The 23,868-nt window shown below is 67.8% G+C and overlaps 2 protein-coding genes across 2 annotated transcripts; one reads left to right on the top strand and one right to left on the bottom strand.

Moving 5' to 3' along the window:
- Nucleotides 1-2,205: 2,205 nt before the first annotated feature.
- Nucleotides 2,206-20,323, bottom strand: LOC136788331 (complement C2-like). The gene is given in 27 exon segments (XM_066986618.1): nt 2,206-2,454; nt 2,457-2,540; nt 2,853-2,902; nt 4,455-4,587; nt 6,626-6,717; nt 6,841-6,917; nt 7,001-7,151; nt 9,354-9,411; nt 9,413-9,472; nt 10,884-10,933; nt 10,936-10,988; nt 10,990-11,098; nt 11,937-12,026; nt 13,238-13,337; nt 13,339-13,385; nt 13,476-13,557; nt 13,559-13,632; nt 14,293-14,379; nt 14,382-14,414; nt 14,498-14,593; nt 16,057-16,112; nt 16,114-16,204; nt 16,207-16,224; nt 18,027-18,049; nt 18,051-18,144; nt 18,147-18,277; nt 20,226-20,323. Coding segments are annotated over 27 exon segments (2,148 nt in total). The 3' UTR covers nt 2,206-2,343.
- A 1,299-nt stretch (nt 20,324-21,622) lies between these two features.
- On the top strand, nt 21,623-23,670 carry ZBTB12 (zinc finger and BTB domain containing 12). The gene is given in 5 exon segments (XM_066986784.1): nt 21,623-22,426; nt 22,428-22,669; nt 22,671-23,036; nt 23,038-23,392; nt 23,394-23,670. Coding segments are annotated over 5 exon segments (1,260 nt in total). The 5' UTR covers nt 21,623-22,294; the 3' UTR covers nt 23,559-23,670.
- Nucleotides 23,671-23,868: the final 198 nt, after the last annotated feature.

The following is a 23,868-nucleotide window of genomic DNA, read 5'->3' as shown; positions in this document are numbered from 1 at the left end:
CCGCTATGGGGCTGGGTCCGTGTCCGCCCCCCGGGCCGCCCGCTGACCTCTATGGGGCCGGGCACGGAGCCGGGGGGGGGGGTTGCGAAACGAGGCCCCCCGTGGGTTGCAGGAAATCACTGGGGGGGGGTTGGGGGGGGTTGGGGGGGGCAGGTGCTGCCCCACAGCGAGCTCCGGGGCCCCACCCCCCAGGTGGGCCCCACCGAGGCCTCGTTAACCCAATTAACACCGCTAATGAGCCTCCCGCCCCCCCCACCTTCCCCATTGCCCCCCCACCCCATTGCCCCCCACCCGCCCCATTGCCCCCCACCCGCCCCATTGCTCCCCCCACCTGCCCCATTGCCCCCCACCTGCCCCATTGCCCCCCCACCCGCCCCATTGCCCCCCACCTGCCCCATTGCCCCCCCCACCTGCCCCATTGCCCCCCCCCACCCGCCCCCATTGCCCCCCACCTGCCCCATTGCCCCCCACCTGCCCCATTGCCCCCCCCACCCGCCCCATTGCCCCCCACCTGCCCCATTGCCCCCCCACCTGCCCCATTGCCCCCCCCACCCGCCCCATTGCCCCCCCTGCCCCATTGCCCCCCACCTGCCCCATTGCCCCCCACCCCGCCCCATTGCCCCCCCACCCGCCCCATTGCCCCCCCACCTGCCCCATTGCCCCCCCTGCCCCATTGCCCCCCCTGCCCCATTGCCCCCCCAGCCTCACAACACCTTGCCCCCCCCCCCCCCCCCCGCCCCCATAACACCTTTGGGGTCCCCCCCCAGCCCCACACGTCCCCCCCCCCCCCCCCGCCCCACGCATTTCCCCCCCCCCCCCCCAGGTGCCCCCACCTGCCCCCCCACCCCCCCCTTGGGGCACGCAGCCAGGCCGCGGGGGGGGGGGGCGGCCCCGCTCTGCCGGGAAGGGGCGGCACCGTCGGGGAAGTTCACGGCATCGGGGGGCGGGGGGGGGCACGGCTTTATTGGGGGGCACGGGGGGGAGGGGATAACGGGGGGTCCCGATGGGGGGCACGGGGGGGGGGGGCCTGGCGGGGGTCCCAGTGTGGGTCCTGGGGGGTCGTGGGGGGGTCCGGCTGGGGGTCGCAGTGGGGGGCCCGCTATGGGTCTGGCTGTGGGTCCAGCTATGGGTCCGGCTATGGGTCCCGCTATGGGTCCGGCTATGGGTCCCGCTATGGGTCCCGCTATGGGTCAGGCTATTGGTCCCAATATGGGGTCTGGGTGGGGGGTCTGGCTATAGGTCCCGCTATGGGTCCAGCTATGGGTCCCGCTATGGGTCCGGCTATGGGTCCCGCTTATGGGTCCCGCTATGGGTCCCGCTATGGGTCCGGCTATGGGTCCCGGCTATGGGTCTGGCTATGGGTCCGGCTATGGGTCCTGCTATGGGTCCTGCTATGGGTCCCAGCTATGGGTCCAGCTATGGGTCCGGCTATGGGTCCCGCTATGGGTCTGGCTATGGGTCCGGCTATGGGTCCCGCTATGGGTCCCGCTTATGGGTCCCAGCTATGGGTCCCAGCTATGGGTCCTTCTATGGGTCCTGCTATGGGTCCGGCTATGGGTCAGGCTATGGGTCCAGCTATGGGTCCAGTTATGGGTCAGGCTATGGGTCCCAATATGGGGTCCGGCCATGGATCACAGTGGGGGGCCCGCTATGGGTCAGGCTATGGGTCAGGCTATGGGTCCTGCTATGGGTCCTGCTATGGGTCCGGCTATGGGGCCCACCATGGGTCCGGCTATGGGTCTGGCTGGGGGTCACAGTGGGGGTCCAGCTATGGGTCCCACTATGGGTCCTGCTATGGGTCACTGTGGGTCCGGCTGTGGGTCTGGCTATGGGGCCACACCACGGGTCCTTTTGGGGGTCACAGTGAGGGTCCCGCTATGGGTCCTGCTATAGGTCTGGCTATGGGTCACTGTGGGTCCCGCTATGGGTCCCGCTATGGGTCTGGCTATGGGTCCCACTACGGGGTCTGGCTGGGGTCTGGCTATGGGTCCAGCTATGGGTCCAGGTGTGGGTCCAGCTATGAGGCCCCCCGTAGGACCCGCTATGGGTCCGGCTATGGGGCCCACAACGGGTCCTGCTATGGGTCACTGTGGGTCCCGCTATGGGTCTGGATGTGGGTCCGGCTATGGGGTCCAGGTGTGGGTCCGGCTATGGGGCCCCCTGTAGGACCCGCTATGGGTCCGGCTATGGGTCCGGCTATGGGTCACACCAGGGGTCCAGCTATGGGTCCGGCTATGGGTCCCAGCACGGATGCCCCCACAGCAGCCGCCGTGGGTCCCGCCGTGGGTCCCGCCGTGGGGCCCCCCGCAGGACCCAGGCCCGGGGGTCCCGCCGGGGGTCCGGCTATGGGGCGCGCAGGGGGGCGAAGCGCAGGACCCCCCCCAGGTGGCGGCGCAGCCAGGGCTGGACGCGGAAGAGGCTGACGTGGAAGTCGCGGGGCTGGTGGCCGGGGGGGGGCCGGGGCGCGCAGCGGCCGCCCCTCGGCGTCGCGCCCCCCCCCCCCGGCACGGGTCGAAGGTGCCCCAGCTCAGCACCCCCACCTGTGGGGCAGGGACAGGGGGGCGTGGGGGTGGGGACCCCCCGGGGGGGGGGGGGACCCCTGGGTGGGGACCCCTGAGTGGGGACCCCCAGGGGGGACCCTTAGGGGGGGACCCTTGGGGTTGGGCACCCCTGGGTGGGGATCCCTGGGGTTGGGGACCCCTGGGTGGGGACCCCCGGGTGGGGACCCCCAGGGGGGGACCCTTGGGGTTGGGGACCCCCGGGGTTGGGGACCCTGGAGGGGGAGGTCCCGGGGGGGACCCCCGGGGTTGGGGCCCCCCGGGGGGGCCGTTGGTGGCCCCCGCCCGTCTCACCTGGATGAAGCGGTGACGGCGCTCGAGGAAGAGCGAGCTGCCCGACTCGCCTGGGGACGGGGACGCGGGGACGTTGGGGACATGGGGACATCGTTGGGGACATGGGGACATTGGGGACATGGGGACATGGGGACGGGGATTTGGGGACATTGGGGACAGGCAGACACGGGGACATGGGGATGGGGGGACGGGGGGATTTGGGGACATTGGGGACATCGTTGGGGACATGGGGACATGGGGACAGGGGGATTTGGGGACGGGGGACACAGGGACAGGGGGATTTGGGGACGGGGGGACATTGGGGACGGGGATTTGGGGACATTGGGGACATCATTGGGGACATGGGGACATTGGGACATGGGGACATTGGGGCAGGGGGATTTGGGGACATTGGGGACATCGTTGGGGACATGGGGACATTGGGGACAGGCAGACACGGGGACATTGGGATGGGGGGACGGGGGGATTTAGGGACAGGGGGACATTGGGGATGGGGATTTGGGGACATTGGGACAGGGGGACGGGGATTTGGGGATGGGGGACACAGGGACAGGGGGATTTGGGGACATTGGGGACAGGAGGACGCAGGGAGTTGGGGAATTGGGGACCCGGGGACAGGGGGACACTGGGAGATGGGGACATGGGGGAAATTGGGGATATGGGGACTGGGAGACACGGGGACAGGGGGACATGGGGACACTGGGGAAATGGGGGTAGGGGATATGGGGACATGGGGACAGGGGAATATGGGGACAGGGGGACATGGGGACACCAGGACACTGGGATACAGGGACAGGGGAAAATGGGGGCACTGGGATATGGGGACACGGGGACATGGGGACATGGGGACATTGGGGACATGGGGACACTGCAATATGGGGACAGGGGGACATGGGGACACCGGGACACTGGGATATGGGGACAGGGGAAAATGGGGGCACTGGGATACGGGGATAGGGGACATGGGGACATGGGGACACGGGGATGTGGGGACATGGGGACACGGGGACATTGGTACACAGGGACATTGGGACACTGGGGAAATGGGGGTAGGGGATATGGGGACATTGGGACATGGGAATATGGGACAGGGGGACATGGGGACCCGGGGACACAGGGACATTGGGGACATCGGGACACTGGGATATGGGGACAGGGGAAAATGGGGGCACTGGGATACGGGGATAGGGGACATGGGGACATGGGGACACGGGGACAGGGATATGGGGACATGGGGATATGGGGACACGGGGATGTGGGGACAAGGGGACATGGGGATATGGGGACATGGGGACATGGGGATATGGGGACATGGGGACATGGGGATATGGGGACATGGGGACATGGGGATATGGGGACACTGCGATATGGGGACAGGGGGACATGGGGACGCCAGGACACCGGGATCCGGGGACAGGGGAAAGCGGGGGCACTGGGATACGGGGACACGGGGACGCGAGGACGGCGGGACGGGGGGGACCCGGGGACTTGGGGACCCCGGGGGGGGGACACGTTGGGGACACGTTGGGGACCCCGGGGGGGGGGACACGTTGGGGACCCGTCGGGGACACGTTGGGGACCCGTCGGGGACCTGCCGGGGACCTTTGCAGGCCACCTCCTGGCGCTCGCCGCCCTCGGGCCCGGAGCAGAGGAAGCGGGGGGTGACGGCGGCCCCCAGCGAGGCGTTGGCGGGGGGCGGCCCCGGCTGCACCGCGTCCGCCACGCAGGCGGCCCGCTGGGGGGGGGCACGGCACCCATGGGTGCTGCCCCCCCCACCCCCCACCCCAAACCCTGCCCCCGTCCGTGGGTGCCCCCCCCCCCCCACCCTCCTGCCGCGCACTCGGGTGGTCCCTGGGCAGTTGGGGGTGTGGGGCAGGGATGTGGGGCGGGGGTGTGGGGCAGGGGTGTGGGGCAGGGGGTCAGGGTGTGGGGCAGGGCTTGGGATGTGGGGCAGGGGCTGAGGTGTGGGGCAGGGCTGTGGGTCCGGGCTATGGGGCAGGGCTATGGGGCAGGGTCCGAAATATGGGGGAGGCTCCAGGCTATGGGGCAGGCTCCATATGGGGCAGGCTCCGAGCTATGGGGCAGGGTCCGGGCTATGGGGCAGGGCTCTGAGCTATGGGGCAGGGTCCGGGCTATGGGGCAGGCTCCGAGCTATGGGGCAGGCTCTGAGCTATGGGGCAGGCTCTGGGCTATGAGGCTCTGAGCTATGGGGCAGGCTCCGAGCTATGGGGCGGGCCCCGAGCTATGGGGCAGGGTCCAGGCTATGGGGCAGGCCCCGTGCTATGGGGCAGGCTCTGAGCTATGGGGCAGGCTCTGAGCTATGGGGCAGGCCCCGTGCTATGGGGCAGGGTCCAAGCTATGGGGCAGGCTCTGAGCTATGGGGCAGGCTCCGGGCTATGGGGCAGGCTCCGAGCTATGGGGCAGGCTCCCGGCTATGGGGCAGGGTCCAGGCTATGGGGCAGGCCCCGGGCTATGGGGCAGGGTCTGAGCTATGGGGCAGGCTCCGGGCTATGGGGCAGGCCCCGAGCTATGGGGCAGGGTCCGAGCTATGGGGCAGGGTCCAGGCTATGGGGCAGGGTCCGAGCTATGGGGCAGGCTCCGAGCTATGGGGCAGGCCCCGAGCTATGGGGCAGGGTCCGAGCTATGGGGCAGGCCCTGAGCTATGGGGCAGGGTCTATGGGGCAGGCTCCGGGCTATGGGGCAGGCCCCGAGCTATGGGGCAGGCTCCCGATGGGGCAGGGCTATGGGGCAGGCCCTGAGCTATGGGGCAGGGTCTGAGCTATGGGGCAGGCCCCGGGCTATCGGGCAGTGTCCGGGCTATGGGGCAGGCTCCGAGCTATGGGTCAGGGTCCGAGCTATGGGGCAGGCTCCGAGCTATGGGTCAGGGTCCGAGCTATGGGGCAGGCCCCGAGCTATGGGGCAGGGCTATGGGGCAGGCTCCGAGCTATGGGGCAGGCTCCGGGCTATGGGGCAGGCCCCGAGCTATGGGGCAGGCTCCGAGCTATGGGGCAGGCTATGGGGCAGGCTCCGAGCTATGAGGCCCCGGGCTATGGGGCAGGCTCCGAGCTATGGGGCAGGCTCCGGGCTATGGGGCAGGCTATGGGGCAGGGTCCGAGCTATGGGGCAGGCTCTGAGCTATGGGGCAGGCCCCGAGCTATGGGGCAGGGTCCAGGCTATGGGGCAGGCTCCGAGCTATGGGGCAGGCTCTGAGCTATGGGGCAGGCCCCGAGCTATGGGGCAGGCTCCAGGCTATGGGGCAGGCCCCGAGCTATGGGGCAGGCTCTGAGCTATGGGGCAGGCCCCGAGCTATGGGGCAGGCTCCAGGCTATGGGGCAGGCCCCGAGCTATGAGGCTATGGGGCAGGCTCCAGGCTATGGGGCAGGCCCCGAGCTATGGGGCAGGCCCCGAGCTATGGGGCAGGCCCCGAGCTATGGGGCAGGATCCGAGCTATGGGGCAGGCCCCGAGCTATGGGGCAGGCTCCGAGCTATGGGGCAGGGCTATGGGGCAGGCTCCGGGCTATGAGGCTATGGGGCAGGCTCCGGGCTATGGGGCAGGCTCCAGGCTATGGGGCAGGCTCTGAGCTATGGGGCAGGCCCCGGACTATGGGGCAGGCTCCAGGCTATGGGGCAGGCTCTGAGCTATGGGGCAGGCCCCGGGCTATGGGGCAGGCTCCGATCTATGGGGCAGGCTCTGAGCTATGGGGCAGGCCCCGAGCTATGGGGCAGGCCCCGAGCTATGGGGCAGGGCCCCGCCGTGGGTCGCGGCCCCTCACCTCCTGGAGCCCCCTGACGCGGGCGCGCAGCCGCTGCCCCTGCAGGGACACGAACTCGGCGGGGACCCGCGCCGGGCCCAGCAGCTCAGCCTCTGGGGGGGGGGGGGGGGGGGGGTCAGCAGCAGCCCCCCCCAGGCCTCGGGACCCCCCCCAAAAACTCTGGGGACCCCCCCCAAAAAACCCTCCCCCCCCAAAAAAAACCCTCCCCCCCCCACCTTGCTCCTCGCACGGGGTCCCGGGGGGCTTCCTCAGGGCTCTGTTGGCGTCCTCGGTGCAGGGGACGCAGACCCTCCTTGGGGGGGGGGGGGCAAAAATTAGGGGGGGGGGGGGGCTTGTCTTGCCCCCCCCCCCCCCCCATAGCACCCCAAAACTCACCAGGGGGGGCCCTGGGCGCCCACCTCGCCCTCCAGCTCCACCAGGGCCACGTCGTAGTCGTAGAACTCGGGGACCCCCCGCGCCGCCCCCCCCCGCACGTCGAAGGCCTCGTGGGGGACCCAGGCCCGGATGGGGACCTGCCGCCCCCCCCCTGCACCCCAAAAATCCCCGGGGGGGGGGGGTCAGGGGCGGGGGTTTGGGGTCCCCCCCCCGGGGCGTCGGGGCGGGGGGTTGGGGGATTTGGGGTCCCCTGGGGGAACGGGGGGGGGGGGGGGCTAAGGGTTGGGGGGGGAGGGGAGGGGTTTTGGGGTCCCCTGGGGTATTGGGGGGGGGGGCCTGGTTCTTGGGGTCCCCCCTGGGCATTGGGGTCAGGGTTTTGGGGTCCCCATGGGGTGGGGGTCCCGAGGGGCTTTGGGGTCCTGGATTTTGGGGTCTCCTTGGGCAGTGGGGTGGGGGTCCCGAGGGGCTTTGGGGTCCTGGGTTTTGGGGTCCCCTTGGTCAATGGGGTCCAGGTTTTGGGGTCCCGCTGGGCACTGGGGTCCGGGTTTTGGGGTCCCCTTGGGCAATGGGGTGGGGGTCCCGAGGGGCTTTGGGGTCCGGGTTTTGGGGTCCCCTTGGTCAATGGGGTCTGGGTTTTGGGGTCCCCTTGGGCAATGGGGTCAGGATTTTGGGGTCCCCTTGGTCAATGGGGTCAGGATTTTGGGGTCCCCATGGGTAATGGGGTCTGGGTTTTGGGGTCCCCTTGGGCAATGGGGTCAGGATTTTGGGGTCCCCTTGGGCAATGGGGTCAGGATTTTGGGGTCCCCTTGGGCAATGGGGTCTGGGTTTTGGGGTCCCCATGGGCACTGGGGGTCAGGGTTTTGGGGTCCCCTTGGTCAATGGGGTTGGGGTCCCGAGGGGCTTTGGGGTCTGGATTTTGGGGTCCCCCGGGGCATTGGGGTCTGGGTTTTGGGGTCCCCTTGGGCAATGGGGTGGGGGTCCCGAGGGGCTTTGGGGTCCTGGGTTTTGGGGTCCCCCGGGGCATTGGGGTCTGGGTTTTGGGGGTCCCCTTGGGCAATGGGGTGGGGGTCCCGAGGGGCTTTGGGGTCCTGGTTCTTGGGGTCCCCCCTGGGCATTGGGATCTGGGTTTTGGGGTCCCCTTGGTCAATGGGGTCCAGGTCTTGGGGTCCCCTTGGTCAATGGGGTGGGGGTCCCGAGGGGCTTTGGGGTCTGGGTTTTGGGGTCCCCCGGGGCTTTGGGGTCTGGGTTTTTGGGGTCCCCTTGGTCAATGGGGTCCAGGTTTTGGGGGTCCCCTTGGTCAATGGGGTTGGGGGTCCCAAGGGGTTTTGGGGTCCTGGATTTTGGGGGTCCCCCGGGGCAGTGGGGTCTGGATTTTGGGGTCCCCTTGGTCAATGGGGTCAGGATTTTGGGGTCCCCATGGGTAAAGGGGTCCGGGTTTTGGGGTCCCCTTGGTCAATGGGGTCAGGATTTTGGGGTCCCCTTGGGCAATGGGGTGGGGGTCCCGAGGGGGCTTTGGGGTCCTGGATTTTGGGGTCCCCTTGGGCAGTGGGGTCTGGGTTTTGGGGTCCCCTTGGTCAATGGGGTCAGGGTTTTGGGGTCCCCTTGGTCAATGGGGTGGGGGTCCCGAGGGGCTTTGGGGTCCAGGTTTTGGGGTCCCCTTGGTCAATGGGGTGGGGGTCCCGAGGGGCTTTGGGGTCTGGGTTTTGGGGTCCCCTTGGGCAATGGGGTCAGGATTTTGGGGTCCCCATGGGTAAAGGGGTCCGGGTTTTGGGGTCCCCTTGGTCAATGGGGTCAGGATTTTGGGGTCCCCTTGGGCAATGGGGTGGGGGTCCCGCTGGGCACTGGGGTCCTGGATTTTGGGGTCCCCTTGGGCAGTGGGGTCTGGGTTTTGGGGTCCCCTTGGTCAATGGGGTCAGGGTTTTGGGGTCCCCTTGGTCAATGGGGTGGGGGTCCCGAGGGGCTTTGGGGTCCTGGTTTTGGGGTCCCCTTGGTCAATGGGGTCAGGGTTTTGGGGTCCCCTTGGGCAATGGGGTGGGGGGTCCCGAGGGGCTTTGGGGTCCTGGGTTTTGGGGTCCCCTTGGTCAATGGGGTCCAGGTTTTGGGGTCCCGCTGGGCACTGGGGTCCGGGTTTTGGGGTCCCCTTGGTCAATGGGGTCTGGGTTTTGGGGTCCCCATGGGTAATGGGGTCAGGATTTTGGGGTCCCCTTGGGCAATGGGGTCTGGGTTTTGGGGTCCCCTTGGTCAATGGGGTCAGGATTTTGGGGTCCCCATGGGTAATGGGGGTCTGGGTTTTGGGGTCCCGCTGGGCACTGGGGTCAGGGTTTTGGGGTCCCCTGGGGGGGGTCCCGGGGGCCCCGTACCAGCTCGGCGCTCCAGGCGCGGGGTCCCGGCGCCCCCACGAAGCAGTGCGCGGGCCGTCAGCACCCAGCGGCCCCCCACCAGGGCCCCCCCGCAGCGCTGCCGCGCCCCGGTCTGGGGGGGGGGGAACGGGACACGTCGTGGGGCCCCCAATGGCCCCCACCGACCCCAAAGGGTCCTCCCTATGGCCCCCAAAGACCCCCAACGACCCCCAATGACCCCCAATGCCCCCCAATGCCCCCAATGGCCCCCAATGGCCCCCACCGACCCCAAAGGGTCCTCCCTATGGCTCCCAAAGACCCCCAAAGACCCCCAACGACCCCCAAAGGCCCCCAAAGACCCCAACGGCCCCCAATGACCCCCAATGACCCCAAAGACCCCCAATGACCCCCAATGATCCCCAATGACCCCCAATGGTCCCCAACGACCCCCAACGGCCCCCAATGACCCCCAATGGCCCCCAAAGACCCCCAACGGCCCCCAAAGACCTCCAAAGACCCCCAACGGCCCCCAAAGACCCCCAATGATCCCCAATGGCCCCCAAAGGCCCCAAAGACCCCCAAGGACCCCCAATGACCCCCAAAGACCCCCAATGGCCCCCAAAGACCCCCAATAGCCCCCAATGGTCCCCAACGACCCCCAATGGTCCCCAACGACCCCCAATGCCCCCCAACGACCCCCAACGGCCCCCAATGACCCCCAATGGCCCCCAAAGACCCCCAATGACCCCCAATGATCCCCAATGACCCCCAATGGTCCCCAATGGCCCCCACCGACCCAAAGGGTCCCCCCCATGGCCCCCAAAGACCTCCAAAGACCCCCAATGGCCCCCAACGGCCCCCAATGACCCCCAATGATCCCCAAAGACCCCCAATGACCCCCAATGGCCCCCAATGACCCCCAATGGCCCCCAAAGACCCCCAACGGCCCCCAAAGACCCCCAATGGCCCCTAATGGCCCCCAACGGCCCCCAAAGACCCCCAACGGCCCCCAACAACCCCCAACAGCCCCCAATGGCCCCCAACGGCCCCCAATAACCCCAAATAGTCCCCAATGACCCCCAACGGCCCCCAAAGGCCCCCAATGGCCCCAAAGACCCCCAATGGCCCCCAATGGCCCCCAACGGCCCCCAATGACCCCCAAAGACCCCCAATGACCCCCAAAGACCCCCAAAGACCCCCAATGGCCCCCAAAGACCCCCAATGGCCCTCAAAGACTCCCAATGACCCCCAAAGACCCCCAATGGCCCCCAACGGCCCCCAAAGACCCCCAACGACCCCCAATGACCCCCAAAGACCCCCAATGACCACCAGTGGCCCCCAATGGCCCCCCAAGACCCCCAAAGACCCCCAAAGACCCCCAAAGACCCCAAAAGGCCCCCAATGGCCCTCAAAAACCCCCAAAGACCCCCAAAAGCCCCCAACGACCCCCAATGATCCCCAATGGCCCCCAACGGCCCCAAATGGCCCCCAATGGCCCCAAAGGGTCCCCCCCCCCAATGTCCCCAGGGGTCCCGGGCGCCCACCCTCAGCACGACGTGCCAGGGGGGGCGGGCGGCGTCCCCCCCGACGATGACCCGCAGAGGTCGCCGATGGTGGTGACGGCCAGAGCCCCTCGAGGGTCCGGGCGGCGCGGCGGCGTCCTGCAGCTTGAAGGCGTGGGGCTCCGGCCCCCGCGTCGCCACCGCCTCCAGCGCCACCAGGTCCACCTCCAGCGCCCCCACCCCGAAGGCGTAGATCTCTGGAGGGGGGGACACGGGGTGTAAAATGGGGCTGGGGGGGGGCTGGAGAGGGGCTGGGGGCTGGAGAGGAGCTGGGGGGGCTGGAGGGGTGTAAAGTGGGGCTAGGGGGGCTGGGGGCTGTAAAGTGGGGCTGGGGGGGGGGGCTGGAGAGAGGGCTGGGGGGGGGTGGTGGTGGGGCTGGGGGGCTGGAGAGGGGGCTGGGGGGGCTGGAGAGGGGGCTGGGGGGGCTGGAGGGGTGTAAAGTGGGGCTGGGGGAGCTTAAATGGGGATGGGGGGGTCTAAAATGGGGATGGGGGCTAAAGTGGGGATGGGGGGCTGGAGAGGGGCTGGGGGGGCTGGAGAGGGGCTGGGGGGGTGTAAAATGGGTCTGGGGGCACCCAAAATGGGGCTGGGGGCACCAAGGGGGGTCTGGGGGCAGTCCCCGGGGGGGGGGGCGGGGGCCGGCTCCGTGCCCGGGCCCAGGCCAAGGCCGAGCAGGGGCCACGACCGCGCGGGCGGGGGGGGGGCACCCAAGGGTGGCGCAAGAGCAAACGGGGGGGGCAAAGGGCGGAGGGGGGGGCGGGGGCGGCCTCCGGGGCCCTAAACCTGCCCGGAGGGGCCCAGGGGCGCCCTCGGGACCCCCCGAGCCCCCCGAGCCCCCCAAAGACCCCCCCAGAGCCCCCCCCCCCCAATAACCCAAAGCCCCCCGATGGCTCTCAATACCCCCAAAGCCCCCCAATGCCCCCAAAAGCCCCCCCTGATGCCCCCCAACGCCCCCGCGATGCCCCTCCAAAGCCCCCCCAGACCCCCCCGAGCCCCCGGCCCCCCCCCCCCGTTGCCCCCCCCCCCAAAGCCCACCCAAAAATTCCCGGCGGTCCGGCTCAATCTCCAGCGCGTCCTCGATCTTGGCCACCGCCTCCCGCGGGTTGCCCCCGACGTTGAACCTCCCTGCGGGGCACGGGGCGATGGAGACCCCCCAAAACCCCCCCAAACACCCCAAAACCCACCGAAGACCCCCCCCGTAACTCCCCGAAGACCCCCCCAAATCCCCCCCCCAAAACCCCACGTCCTCGATCTCGGCCGCTGCCTCCCATGGGTTCCCTCCAGCGTTGACCAACCCAACGGGACAGGGGTCAACGGGGACCCCCAAAGACCCCCAAAGCTCCCCGAAGACCCCCAAAATCCCCCAAAGACCCCCCAGCCCCCACAAAGACCCCCCCCCCCCGAAGCCCCCCGAAGACCCCACGTCCTCGATCTTGACCTCCGCCTACCTCAGGTTCCCTCCAACATTGACCAACCCAACGGGACAGGGGTCAACGGAGACCCCCAAAGACTCCCAAAGACCCTCAAAGACCCCCAAAGACCCCTGAAGACCTTTGAAGACCCCCCAAACACCCCCGAAGACCCCAAACCCCCCCGAAGACCCCCAAAGACCCCCAAAGACCCCAACCCCCCCAAAGACCCCCAAAGACCCCACATCCTCCAATCTTGACCACTGCCTCCCATGGGTTCCCTCCAACGTTGACCAACCCTACGGGACACGGGTCAACGGGGACCCCCAAAACACCCCGAAATCCCCCCAAATCCCCCGTAAGCCCCCAAAGACCCCCAAAGACCCCTGAAGACCCCACTCCATCCCCAAAGACCCCCAAAGACCCCACGTCCTCAACCTTGACCACTGCCTCCCATGGGTTCCCTCCAACATTGACCAACCCTACGGGACACGGGTCAACGGGGACCCCCAAAACACCCCGAAATCCCCCCAAAGACCCCTGTGGCCCCCCCCCAAAGACCCCCGAAGACCCCAACCACCCCAAATACCCCCAAAGACCCCATGTCCTCAATCTTGACTGCTGCCTCCCATGGGCTCCCTCCAATGTTGACCAACCCAATGGGACACGGGTCAACGGGACCCAAAACACCCCGAAATCCCCTGAAATCTCCCCGTAAGCCCCCCCAAAGACCCCTGAAGACCCCAACCCCCCCCAAAGACCCCCAAAGACCCCACGTCCCAAACCTTGACCACTGCCTCCCATGGGTTTCCTCCAGCGTTGACCAACCCTACGGGACACGGGTCAACGGCGACCCCAAAACACCCCAAAATCCCCCGAAATCCCCCCAAATCCCCCCAAATCCCCCTGAAGCCCCCCCAAGCCCACCGTCGGTCATCAGGAACACCACGTGCCGCGTCTGGCGCCAGGCATCGGGCTGCCCGGCGCGCGCGGCGCGCTCCTTGTGGTAGAGCACCATGTGGTAGAGCCTCCATCAGCGCCGCCCGCGCGTTGGTGCCCGTCGCGTTGCCGTGCTCTGCGGGGGGGGGGTATGGACATGGGGTGGGTAACGGGGTCCCGACGGGGGTCCCGGCCCCGCCGTCACCCCCCACCCCGGGGGCCGTACCGGCCAGCGTGATGTTGTGCAGGCGCTCGATGACCTCGTCGGCGTCGGCCGAGTCGTCCTCGGCGGTGGAGACGGCGACGCGCCGCGCGGCTGCCGAAGGAGACGGCAGCGAAACGCAGCGGCACCTCGAAGCTGCTCAGCTGCGGGCGGGCGGGGGCTGGCACCGTGCCGGGGGGGGGGCTGGGCTCATTTTGGGGGGGGCCCCGTGCCGTTTGGGGGGGCCTGGGCTCAGCTTGGGGGGCCTGGGCTCGTCTTGGGGGGTCCCAACCTCATTTGGGGGTCCTGGGCCCATCTCGGGGGCCCTGATACCGTTTGGGGGGCCTGGGCTCATCTCGGGGGTCCCAACCATTTGGGGCGCCCTGACCTCACTTGGAGGAGCTCTGACGTCATTTGGGGCACGGTGACATCACCTCACGCCTCCCCAACCCCGCCCTGAGGACCCCAGACCCTATTTGGAGCCCCCAACCCCAACTGGAGCCCCCCAACCCCAACTGGAGCCTCCCAACCCCAACTCAACCAAGACCCCAGACCCCAAACCCCCCAACCCCAACTCCCGTTGACCCCAAACCCCCCCCAACCTCCCCCAAGCCCCCAGGCCCCCCCAAAGTCCCCCCAAAGCCCCCAGACCCTATTTGGAGCCCCCAGACCTTATTTAGAGCCCCCCAACCCCAACCGGAGCCTCCCAACCCCAACCAAGCCCCCCCCCCCCCAAAAACCCCCCCCGACCCCGAAACCCCCCCCCCCGACCCCCCCCCCCCCCAACCCCCCCCCCCCCCCCAACCCCCCCCCCCCCCCCCCCCCAAGGCCCCACAGACACCCCCCCCGCCGCGCTGCAGCGTGCTGAAGGCGTCGGGCCCGACGCTGCCGGAGGCGTCGAGGAGGAGGTAGACGTGCAGGGCCCCGAGCGGCTCAGCACCACGCGGCGGCCCAGCGACGAGCCTGCGTGACGTCACGATGACGTCACGATGATGTCACGATGACATCATCACGGGGGCAGGGGCGGCGGGGGGGGGGGCGCTCACTGTTGTCGCCGCGGGCCCCCGCTCGCTCCAGGAGGGCAGCGAAGGAGGCGCCCAGCCCCGCCGTGACGTCCTCGGGGGTGTCGAAGGAGAAGGGGTCTGGGGGGACGCGGGGGGTTACGGGGGATTTTGGGGTGGGGGGGACATTGGGGTGCGGGGTTATGGGGACGTTGGGGTGTGGGGATATTGGGGTGTGGGGTTATGGGGACATTGGGACGTTGGGGTGTGGGGTTATGGGGACGTTGGGGTATAGGGATATTGGGGTGTTGGGACATTGGGGTGTGGGGTTATGGGGATATTGGGGTACAGGGATATTGGGGTGTGGGGACATTGGGATATGGGGTTATAGGGACATTGGGGTATGGGGACACTGGGGTGTGGGGTTATGGGGATATTGGGATATTGGGGTGTGGGGTTATGGGGATGTTGGGGTATGGGGATATTGGGGTGTCGGGACATTGGGGTGTGGGGTTATGGGGACATTGGGGTGTGGGGTTATGGGGACGTTGGGGTGTGGGGACATTGGGGTGTCGGGACACTGGGGTGTGGGGTTATGGGGACATTGGGGTATGGGGACATTGGGGTGTGGGGTTATGGGGACATTGGGACGTTGGGGTGTGGGGTTATGGGGATATTGGGATATGGGGTTATGGGGATATTGGGACGTTGGGGTGTGGGGTCATTGGGGTGTTGGGGTATAAGGTTATGGGGACATTGGGGTATAGGGACATTGGGGTGTGGGGACATTGGGGTGTGGGGTTATGGGGATATTGGGGTGTGGGGATATTGGGGTGTGAGGTTATAGGGATGTTGGGGTATAGGGATATTGGGGTGTGGGGACATTGGGGTGTGGGGTTATGGGGATATTGGGGTATGGGGATATTGAGGTGTGGGGATGTTGGGATATGCGGTTATAGGGTCATTGGGATATAGGGACGTTGAGGTATGGGGTTATAGGGACATTGGGGTGTGGGGACATTGGGGTGTGGGGTTACGGGGACATTGGGGTGTGGGGACACTGGGGTGGGGGGTTATGGGGACATTGGGGTGTGGGGATATTGGGGTATGGGGACATTGGGATATGGGGTTATGGGCATATTGGGACATTGGGGCGTGGGGTTATGGGGATATTGGGGTGGGGGGTTATTGGGACATTGGGGTATAGGGATATTGGGGTGTGGGGACACCAGGATATGGGGAAACTGGGATATGGGGGCAGGGGGACATTGGGGTACGGGGACGTGGGGACATCGGGGTATAGGGTTATGGGGACGTTGGGGTGTGGGGACAGGGGGACATGGGGTTATGGGGACAGGGGTTATGGGGACACTGGGGTGTGGGGTTATGGGGACATTGGGGTGTGGGGATATTGGGGTGTGGGGACACCAGGATATGGGGAAACTGGGATAGGTCATGGGGACGTTGGGGTGTGGGGACACGGGGACATGGGGGCATTGGGATACGGGGCCGGGGGGTTATGGGGACATGGGGACATGGGGACATGGGGCCGGGGGGTTATGGGGGCACAGGGAAATGGGGCGGGGGGATTTGGGGCCACTCACGCCGGCAGCTGGGCTCGGGCCCCGACCACCGCCCCGTGTCCAGGCAGCGGCGCCGGGGGGCCCAGGAGCTGCAGCCCGGGGCCGCAGCGCACCCCCACCTCGGCCCCCCGCCACCGGCCCCCCCGTCGTCACCCCCCGGCCGGGGCCCCGCCGGGGGACAGTCACCTGCTGGGGGGCGTCAGGGGGGGGGGGCACGGGGGGCAGGACCCCCGTGACCCCCCCCCCACAAAAGCCCCCCCCCCAAACCCTATAGGGACCCCGAAAGGGAGGGATTGGGGGGGGGGGGGTCCCGGGGGGCTCGGGGGGGTCCCTTGGGGGGGTTGGGGGGGCCGTAGGAGGGGATTGGGGGGCTCTGAGAGGGATTTTGGGGTCCCCCCGGGGGATTTGGGGTCCTCAGGGGGATTTGGGGTTCCCTGGGGGGGTTGGGGCTCCCTGGGGGGCGTGGGGTTTCCCAAGGGGGGATTTGGGGTCCCCAGGAGGGATTTGGGGTGCCGGGGGGGGGGGTTTGGGGCTCATTAAGGGGGATTTGGGGTCCCTGGGGGGGATTTGGGGCTCAATAGGGGGATTTGGGGTCCCTGGGGGGGATTTGGGGCTCTTCGGGGGGGCTGGGGTCCCTGGGGGGTTTTGGGGTCCCCAGGGGCAATTTGGGGTCCCCGGGGGGGATTTGGGGCTCAATAGGGGGATTTGGGGTCCCCAGGAGGGATTTGGGGTCCCTAGGGGGGATTTGGGGCTCACTAGGGGGATTTGGGGTACCGGGGTGGGATTTGGGGCTCAATGGGGGGTTGGGGTCCCCGGGGGGATTTGGAGCCCTCCCAGGGACACTTTGGGTCAGTCTGAGGGATTTTGGGGCCACCAGGGTGATTTTGGGGTCTGCCGCACTAATTCTGGGGTCACTTTGGGGGATTTGGGCCCCCCCCAAGAAGGAAATCCCATATCTTTGACCTAAACCCCCTTTTTTTATTAGGGTCCCCAGGAGGGGGGCTCGGCATCTCCCGGGGGCTTTTTGGGGTCTCCCTGGGCCCTTTTGGGGTCTTCCCGGGCCCTTTTGGGGTCTCCCTGGGGCCCTTTTGGGGTCTTTGGGGTCTTTTTGGGGTCTTCCTGGGCCCTTTTGGGGTCTCCCTGGGCCCTTTTCGGGGCTTTTGGGGTCTTTGGGGTCTTCCCGGGGCCCTTTTGGGGTCTTCCCAGGGGCCTTTTCGGGGCTTTGGGGTCTTTTTGGGGTCTTCCTGGGCCCTTTTGGGGTCTCCTGGGCCCTTTTCGGGGCTTTTGGGGTCTTTTGGGGTCTTCCTGGGCCCTTTTGGGGTCTCCTGGGGCCCTTTTTGGGTCTTTGGGGTCTTTTTGGGGTCTTCCTGGGCCCTTTTGGGGTCTCCCTGGGGCCTTTTGGGGTCTTTTTGGGGCCCTTTTGGGGTTTCCTGGGGGCTTTTCGGGGTCTCCCGGGGGCTTTTTGGGGTCTTCCTGGGCCCTTTTGGGGTCTCCCTGGGGATTTTGGGGTCTCACTGAGGCCCTTTTGGGGTCTCCCTGGGGCTTTTTGGGGTCTTTCTGGAGCCCTTTTGGGGTCTTCCGGGGGTTTTGGGGTCTCCTGGGGGCCCTTTTCAGGTCTTTTGGGGTCTTCCTGGGCCCTTTTGGGGTCTTTTTGGCGTCTTTTTGGGGTCTTCCTGGGCCCTTTTGGGGTCTCCCGGGGCCCTTTTGGGGTCTTTTGGGGTCTTTTGGGGTCTTCCTGGGCCCTTTTGGGGTCTCCCGGGGCCCTTTTGGGGTCTTTTGGGGTCTTTTTGGGTGTCTTCCTGGGCCCTTTTGGGGTCTTTTTGGCGTCTTTTTGGGGTCTTCCTGGGCCCTTTTGGGGTCTCCCAGGGGCCCTTTTCGGGGCTTTTGGGGTCTTTTTGGGGTCTTTTTGGGGGTCTTCCTGGGCCCTTTTGGGGGTCTTTTCGGGGTCTTTTTGGGGTCTCCCCGTGGGGGGCCCGTTTCGGGGTTCTCACCGCCGTCGTCGCAGACGGGGGGGCCCCGCTCCAGACCCCCCGGGGCGGCAGCGCAGGCGCTGGGCCCCGCGCAGGACGAAGCCGTCGTCGCACTCGAAGGCCACGGAGCTGCCGGGGGGTACGCGGGGAGCCGGGGGGCCATGGCCCCGTTGGGGAACGACAGCGGGGCCGGGCACCGGGGGCTGCGGGGTGGGGACCCCCCCCCAGTAAGGGGGGCCCCAAATTCCCCCAAACCCCCCAAATTTGGGCTCCTTTTCACCCAAAACCCGCCTTAGGGACTCCCAACCGCCCCCGTCCCCCAGAATTAAGGCCCCCCCATTCCCCCAAAATCCAGATTTAGGACCCCCAAATCCCCCCAAACCCCAAAATTTGTGGTCCTTTTTCCCTCAAAACCCCCACATTTCCCCCAAAACCCGCTTTAGGGACCCCCAACCCCCCGTCCCCAGGATTTAAGGCCCCCAATTCCCCCGAAACCCAGATTTGGGGACCCCAATTGCCCCAAATCCCAGAGTTAGGCCCCAAATTCCCCCCAACCCCCCCAAATTCTGGGCTCCTTTTCACCCAAAACCCACCTCAGGGACCCCCAACCCCCGTCCCCAGGATTTAAGGCCCCCAATTCCCCCAAAACCCAGATTTGAGGACCCCAATTGCCCCAAATCCCAGAATTAAGGCTCCCAATTTCCTCAAATTTCAGGTTTAGGTCCCCAAATCCCCCCCATACCCCAAATTTGAGGTCCTTTTCCCCCAAAACCCCACATTTCTCCCCCAAAACCCACCTTAGGGACCCCCAACCCCCGTCCCCAGGATTTCAGGCCCCCAATTCCCCCAAAACCCAGATTTGGGGACCCTAATTCCCCCAAATCCCAGAGTTAGGCCCCAAATTCCCCCCAACCCCCCCCAAATTTGGGGTCCTTTTCACCCAAAACCCACCTCAGGGACCCCCAACCCCCCCGTCCCCAGGTTTTAAGGCCCCCATTCCCCCCAAATCCCAGATTTATGGATCCCAATTCCCCCAAATTCCAGAATTAAGGCCCCCAATTTCCCCCAAAATCCAGATTTAGGACCCCCAAATCCCCCCAAACCCCAAATTTGAGGTCGTTTTCCCTCAAAACCCCCACATTTCCCCCCAAAACCCGCTTTAGGAACCCCCAACCCCCCGTCCCCAGGATTTAAGGCCCCCAATTCCCCCAAAACCCAGATTTGGGGACCCTAATTCCCCCAAATCCCAGAGTTAGGCCCCAAATTCCCCCCAACCCCCCCAAATTTGGGCTCCTTTTCACCCAAAACCCACCTCAGGGACCCCCAACCCCCCTGTCCCCCATAATTAAGGCCCCCATTCCCCCCAAATCCCAGATTTATGGATCCCAATTCCCCCAAATTCCAGAATTAAGGCTCCCAATTTCCCCAAAACCCAGATTTAGGACCCCAAATCCCCCCAAACCCCAAATTTGAGGTCCTTTTTCCCCCAAAACCCCACATTTCTCCCCCAAACCCACCTTAGGAACCCCCAACCCCCCCGTCCCCAGGATTTCAGGCCCCCCATTCCCCCCAAACCCAGATTGAGAGACCCCAATGCCCCCAAATCCCAGCTTTAGCCCCCAATTCCCCCCACCCCCCCCAAAACCCCCGAAGTTGGGGTCCCAGCCTCCCCAAACCCACCTTAGGGACCCCCAACCCCCCGTCCCCCATAATTAAGGCCCCCGTTCCCCCAAATCCCAGATTTAGACCCCCAAATCCCCCCAAACCCCAGATTTCGGGACCCCAATTCCCCCCAAACCCCAGATTTAGCCCCCCCAAAACCCCCCAAATTTGGGGTCCCAGCCTCCCCCAAACCCACCTTAGGGACCCCCAACCCCCCCCCCGCCGTCCCCCTGTAATTAAGCCCCCCGATCCCCCCAAACCCCAAATTTAAAGCCCCCAATCCCCCCAAATCCCACCTTTATCCCCCCACACCCCCCAAAACCCCCCAACCCCCCCCAAAACCCCCCGGAACCTCCCTCCCCCGGAACCTTCCTTCCCCTCCCCGCGTTCCCCACCCGGCCCCTTTTCCCCCTCCCCCCCCCCGCCTCTCTTAGGGCCTTCCTGTGGGTCCCCCGTTAAACCCTTCCCCCCGGAACCCCTCCCGCACCTCGGCACGGCGCCGGGCCCGGCCGCCCCCGGGGCCCCCCGCTGCCTCCCCCGGCCCGGGGCTGCGGGTACGTCCCGGGGGGGCCGCGAGGGGGCGGGCACGCCGCGGGGGGGGGGCTGGGGGCGCCGGGGAGGGCGAGGAGCAGCAGCGGCAGCGCCCACGGGGACATCGCGGCGCCTCTGGGCGGGGGGGGGAACCGGGGAGGGGGGAGAAATTCGGGGGGGGGGGGGAGGGGCACCGGGCACCCCCCGCCCCCCCCACGCCCCCTCCCGCCCCGTCCCGGTTCCTCCCCCCCCCCCCCGCCCCGGTTCCCCCCCCCCGTAAGGAAGATGGCGGCGCGTTGCCATGGGAACCGTGCGGGGGGTGGTGACGTCACAGGTCCTCCGAGGTCCCACAATGCCCCGCGGTAACGGGGGGGGAGGGAGGGAGGGGGGAGGGGGGGCGGTGGTGACGTCAGCGCCGGGCTCTCTCCGCAGGTTGAGGTCACGTGACTGCGCCCCTCCCCCCCCCCCCCCCCCAGGCTCCCAGTGCTCCCAGTTGGCTACCAGCGACCCCCCAGTGCTCCCAGTAGCCCCTCCCAGTAACCCCCAGTAACCCCTCCCAGTGCTCCCAGTGACCCTCCCAGTGCCCTCCCCCAGTGCGCCCAGTGATACCCTGCTCCTCCCTCCCAGTAACTCCCAGTAGCCCCTCCCAGTAACCCCCAGTAACCCCCCAGTGCTCCCAGTGACCCTCCCAGTGCCCTCCCCCAGTGCGCCCAGTGACACCCTGCTCCTCCCTCCCAGTAACTCCCAGTAGCCCCTCCCAGTAACTCCCAGTAGCCCCTCCCAGTGACCCCCGTGCTCCCAGTTCCCCCCCCAGTGACCCCCCCAGCAACGCCCCACTGCTCCCTCCCAGTAGCTCCCAGTAACCCCTCCCCGTGCTCCCTCCCAGTAGCCCCTCCCAGTAACTCCCAGTAGCCCCTCCCAGTACTCCCAGTAGCCCCTCCCAGTGCTCCCAGTAACCCCTCCCAGTACTCCCAGTAACCCCTCCCAGTACTCCCAGTAACCCCTCCCAGTGCTCCCAGTAGCCCCTCCCAGTAACTCCCAGTGCCCCCAGTTTCCCTCTGCCCCCACTGCCCCAGCTCATCCCATTTCCCCCAGTTCCCCCCAGTGCCCCCAGTGCCCCCCAGTTCCCTCCAGAACCCCTAGACCCCAGTGCCCCCAGTCCCTCCCAGTGCTCCCAGTCCCTCCAGTCCTTCCCATTCCTCCCACTTCTCCCCATTTCCCCCAGTAACCCCCCACTCCTCCCAGTCCCTCCCATTTCCCCCCATTTCCCCCAGTTCCCTCCCAGTTCCCTCCCAGTCCCCCCAGTAACCCCATTCCTCTCCATTCCTCCCCACTTCCCCCCACTCCCCCCACTCCCCTCCACCTCTCCCAGTTCCCTCCCAGTTCCCCTCCCAGTTCCCTCCCAGTCCCTCCCACTCCCTCCCAGTCCCTCCCAGTCCCCCCAGTAACCCCCATTCTTCTCCATTCCTCTCCCACTCTCTGCACTCCACCCTACTCCCCCCCACCCCTCCCAGTCCCTCCCAGTTCCCTCCCAGTTCCCTCCCAGTTCCCCTCCCAGTTCCCTCCCAGTCCCTCCCAGTCCCTCCCAGTCCCCCCAGTAACCGCACTCCTCTCCATTCCTCTCCCAGTCCCCCCCACCTCTCCCAGTCCCCCTCCACCTCTCCCAGTTCCCTCCCAGTTCCCTCCCAGTTCCCTCCCAGTCCCTCCCACTCCTCCCAGTCCCTCCCAGTCCCCCCAGTAACCCCATTCCTCTCTGTTCCTCTCCCAGTCCCCCCCACCTCTCCCACTCCCCCTCCACCTCTCCCAGTCCCCTCCCAGTCCCTCCCAGTCCCTCCCAGTCCCCCCAGTAACCCCACTCCTCTCTCTGTTCCTCTCCATTCCCCCTCATTCCTCCCAGTCCCCCCCACCTCTCCCACTCCCCCTCCACCTCTCCCAGTCCCCTCCCAGTCCCTCCCAGTCCCTCCCAGTCCCCCCAGTAACCCCACTCCCTCTCCGTTCCTCTCCATTCCCCCCCACCTCTCCCACTCCCCCCACCTCTCCCAGTCCCCCCCACCTCTCCCAGTCCCCCCCAGTCCCTCCCAGTCCCCCCCCCCGCCATGTCGTCGTGCGCGGAGGTGCTGCGCTTCCAGCTGCCGGGCCACGAGGCGGCGGCGCTGCGCAGCATGACGCGCCTGCGGGCCGAGGAGCGCTTCTGCGACGTCACCATCGTGGCCCGCAGCCTGCGCTTCCCGCGGCCACCGCGTCATCCTGGCCGCCTGCTCGCCCTTCCTCCGCGACCAGTTCCTCCTCAACCCGGCGGCCGAGCTGCGCGTCTCGCTGGCCCACAGCGCCCGCGTGCTGGCCGACCTCCTCCTCTCCTGCTACACCGGCGCCCTCGAGTTCGCCGGCCGCGACCTCGTCAACTACCTGACGGCCGCCAGCTACCTGCAGATGGAGCACGTGGTCGAGCGCTGCCGCGGCGCCCTGGCCCGCCCATCCAGCCCCCCCCGAGCCCCCGCTGCGCCCCGCCAAGCGGGAGGAGGACGACGACGACGACGAGGAGGAGGAGGAGGAGGAGGAGGCGGCGCCCGACGTCTGCATCGTCAAGGTGGAGCCCGGCACGGCGGCGGTGGCGGCGGTTTCGGCGGCGGTTTCGGCGGCGGCAGCGGCGCCGGAGCAGCAGCAGCAGCAGCGGCAGCGGCGGCGGCGGCCGCGGGTGGTGGAGGCGGTGGTGGAGGCGGTGGTGGAGGCGCCGCGGCTGCCGCCGCTCGGCGTGGTCAAGGCGCGCCACAGCCTGGCCGAGGACGCCGAGGGCGAGGGCGTCCTCATCTTCCCCGGCGCCGGCGCCGCCGAGGACGGCGGCGGCGGCGGCGGCGGCGGCGGCGGGGGATCGCGCCGCCGCAGCCGCCGCCGGGGCCTTCGTCGGCGGCGCCGCCCCGCCGTCCTCGTCCTCGTCGTCGTCCTCGTCGTCCTCCTCGTCCTTCTGCGCCCCGGCGCGGTGCGGCAAGTGCGGCGAGGGCTTCCAGGGGGTGGAGAAGCTGGTGTTCCACATGCGGGCCCAGCACTTCGTCTTCATGTGCCCGCGCTGCGGCAAGCAGTTCAACCACAGCAGCAACCTCAACCGGCACATGAACGTCCACCGCGGCGTCAAGTCCCACGGCTGCGGCGTCTGCGGCAAGAGCTTCACCCAGAAGTCCACGCTCCACGACCACCGCTACGAACCTGCACAGCGGCGAGCGGCCCTACCGCTGCTCCTACTGCGACGTGCGCTTCGCCCACAAGCCCGCCATCCGCCGCCACCTCAAGGAGCAGCACGGCAAAACCACCGCCGAGAACGTGCTGGAGGCCAGCGTGGCCGAGATCAACGTCCTGGTGCGCTGAGGGGGGCGGGCGCCCGGCCCCCGGCCCCGGCGGGGCGCCCGCGCTCTCGGCACCGGGCGACGGCTCCGGGCGAGCGACGCCGGGGACGGGCGGCGGCGGCGGCGCTCGGACGGCGGGTTCGGCCACGCCGCGGCGCCGCCGGGTGACGTCCCGGCTGGGGGCGGTGACATCTGGGCTCGGGGGCCGCTGGGGGGGCTCGGGCAACCAGAGAGCGGTGGTTGGCCGCCAGGCTGATGGGCTTGGCCAACCGGACGGCGGCTGGTGGGTTTGGCCAAGCGGGGCGCCGTGGTTGGTCATCGACTGATGGGTT

Source organism: Anser cygnoides, chromosome 35 (assembly GCF_040182565.1).
Source record: "Anser cygnoides isolate HZ-2024a breed goose chromosome 35, Taihu_goose_T2T_genome, whole genome shotgun sequence".
NCBI lineage: Eukaryota > Metazoa > Chordata > Aves > Anseriformes > Anatidae > Anser > Anser cygnoides.
The sequence above is the reverse complement of the archived record's forward strand: the minus strand, read 5'-3'. Positions and strand labels throughout refer to the sequence as shown.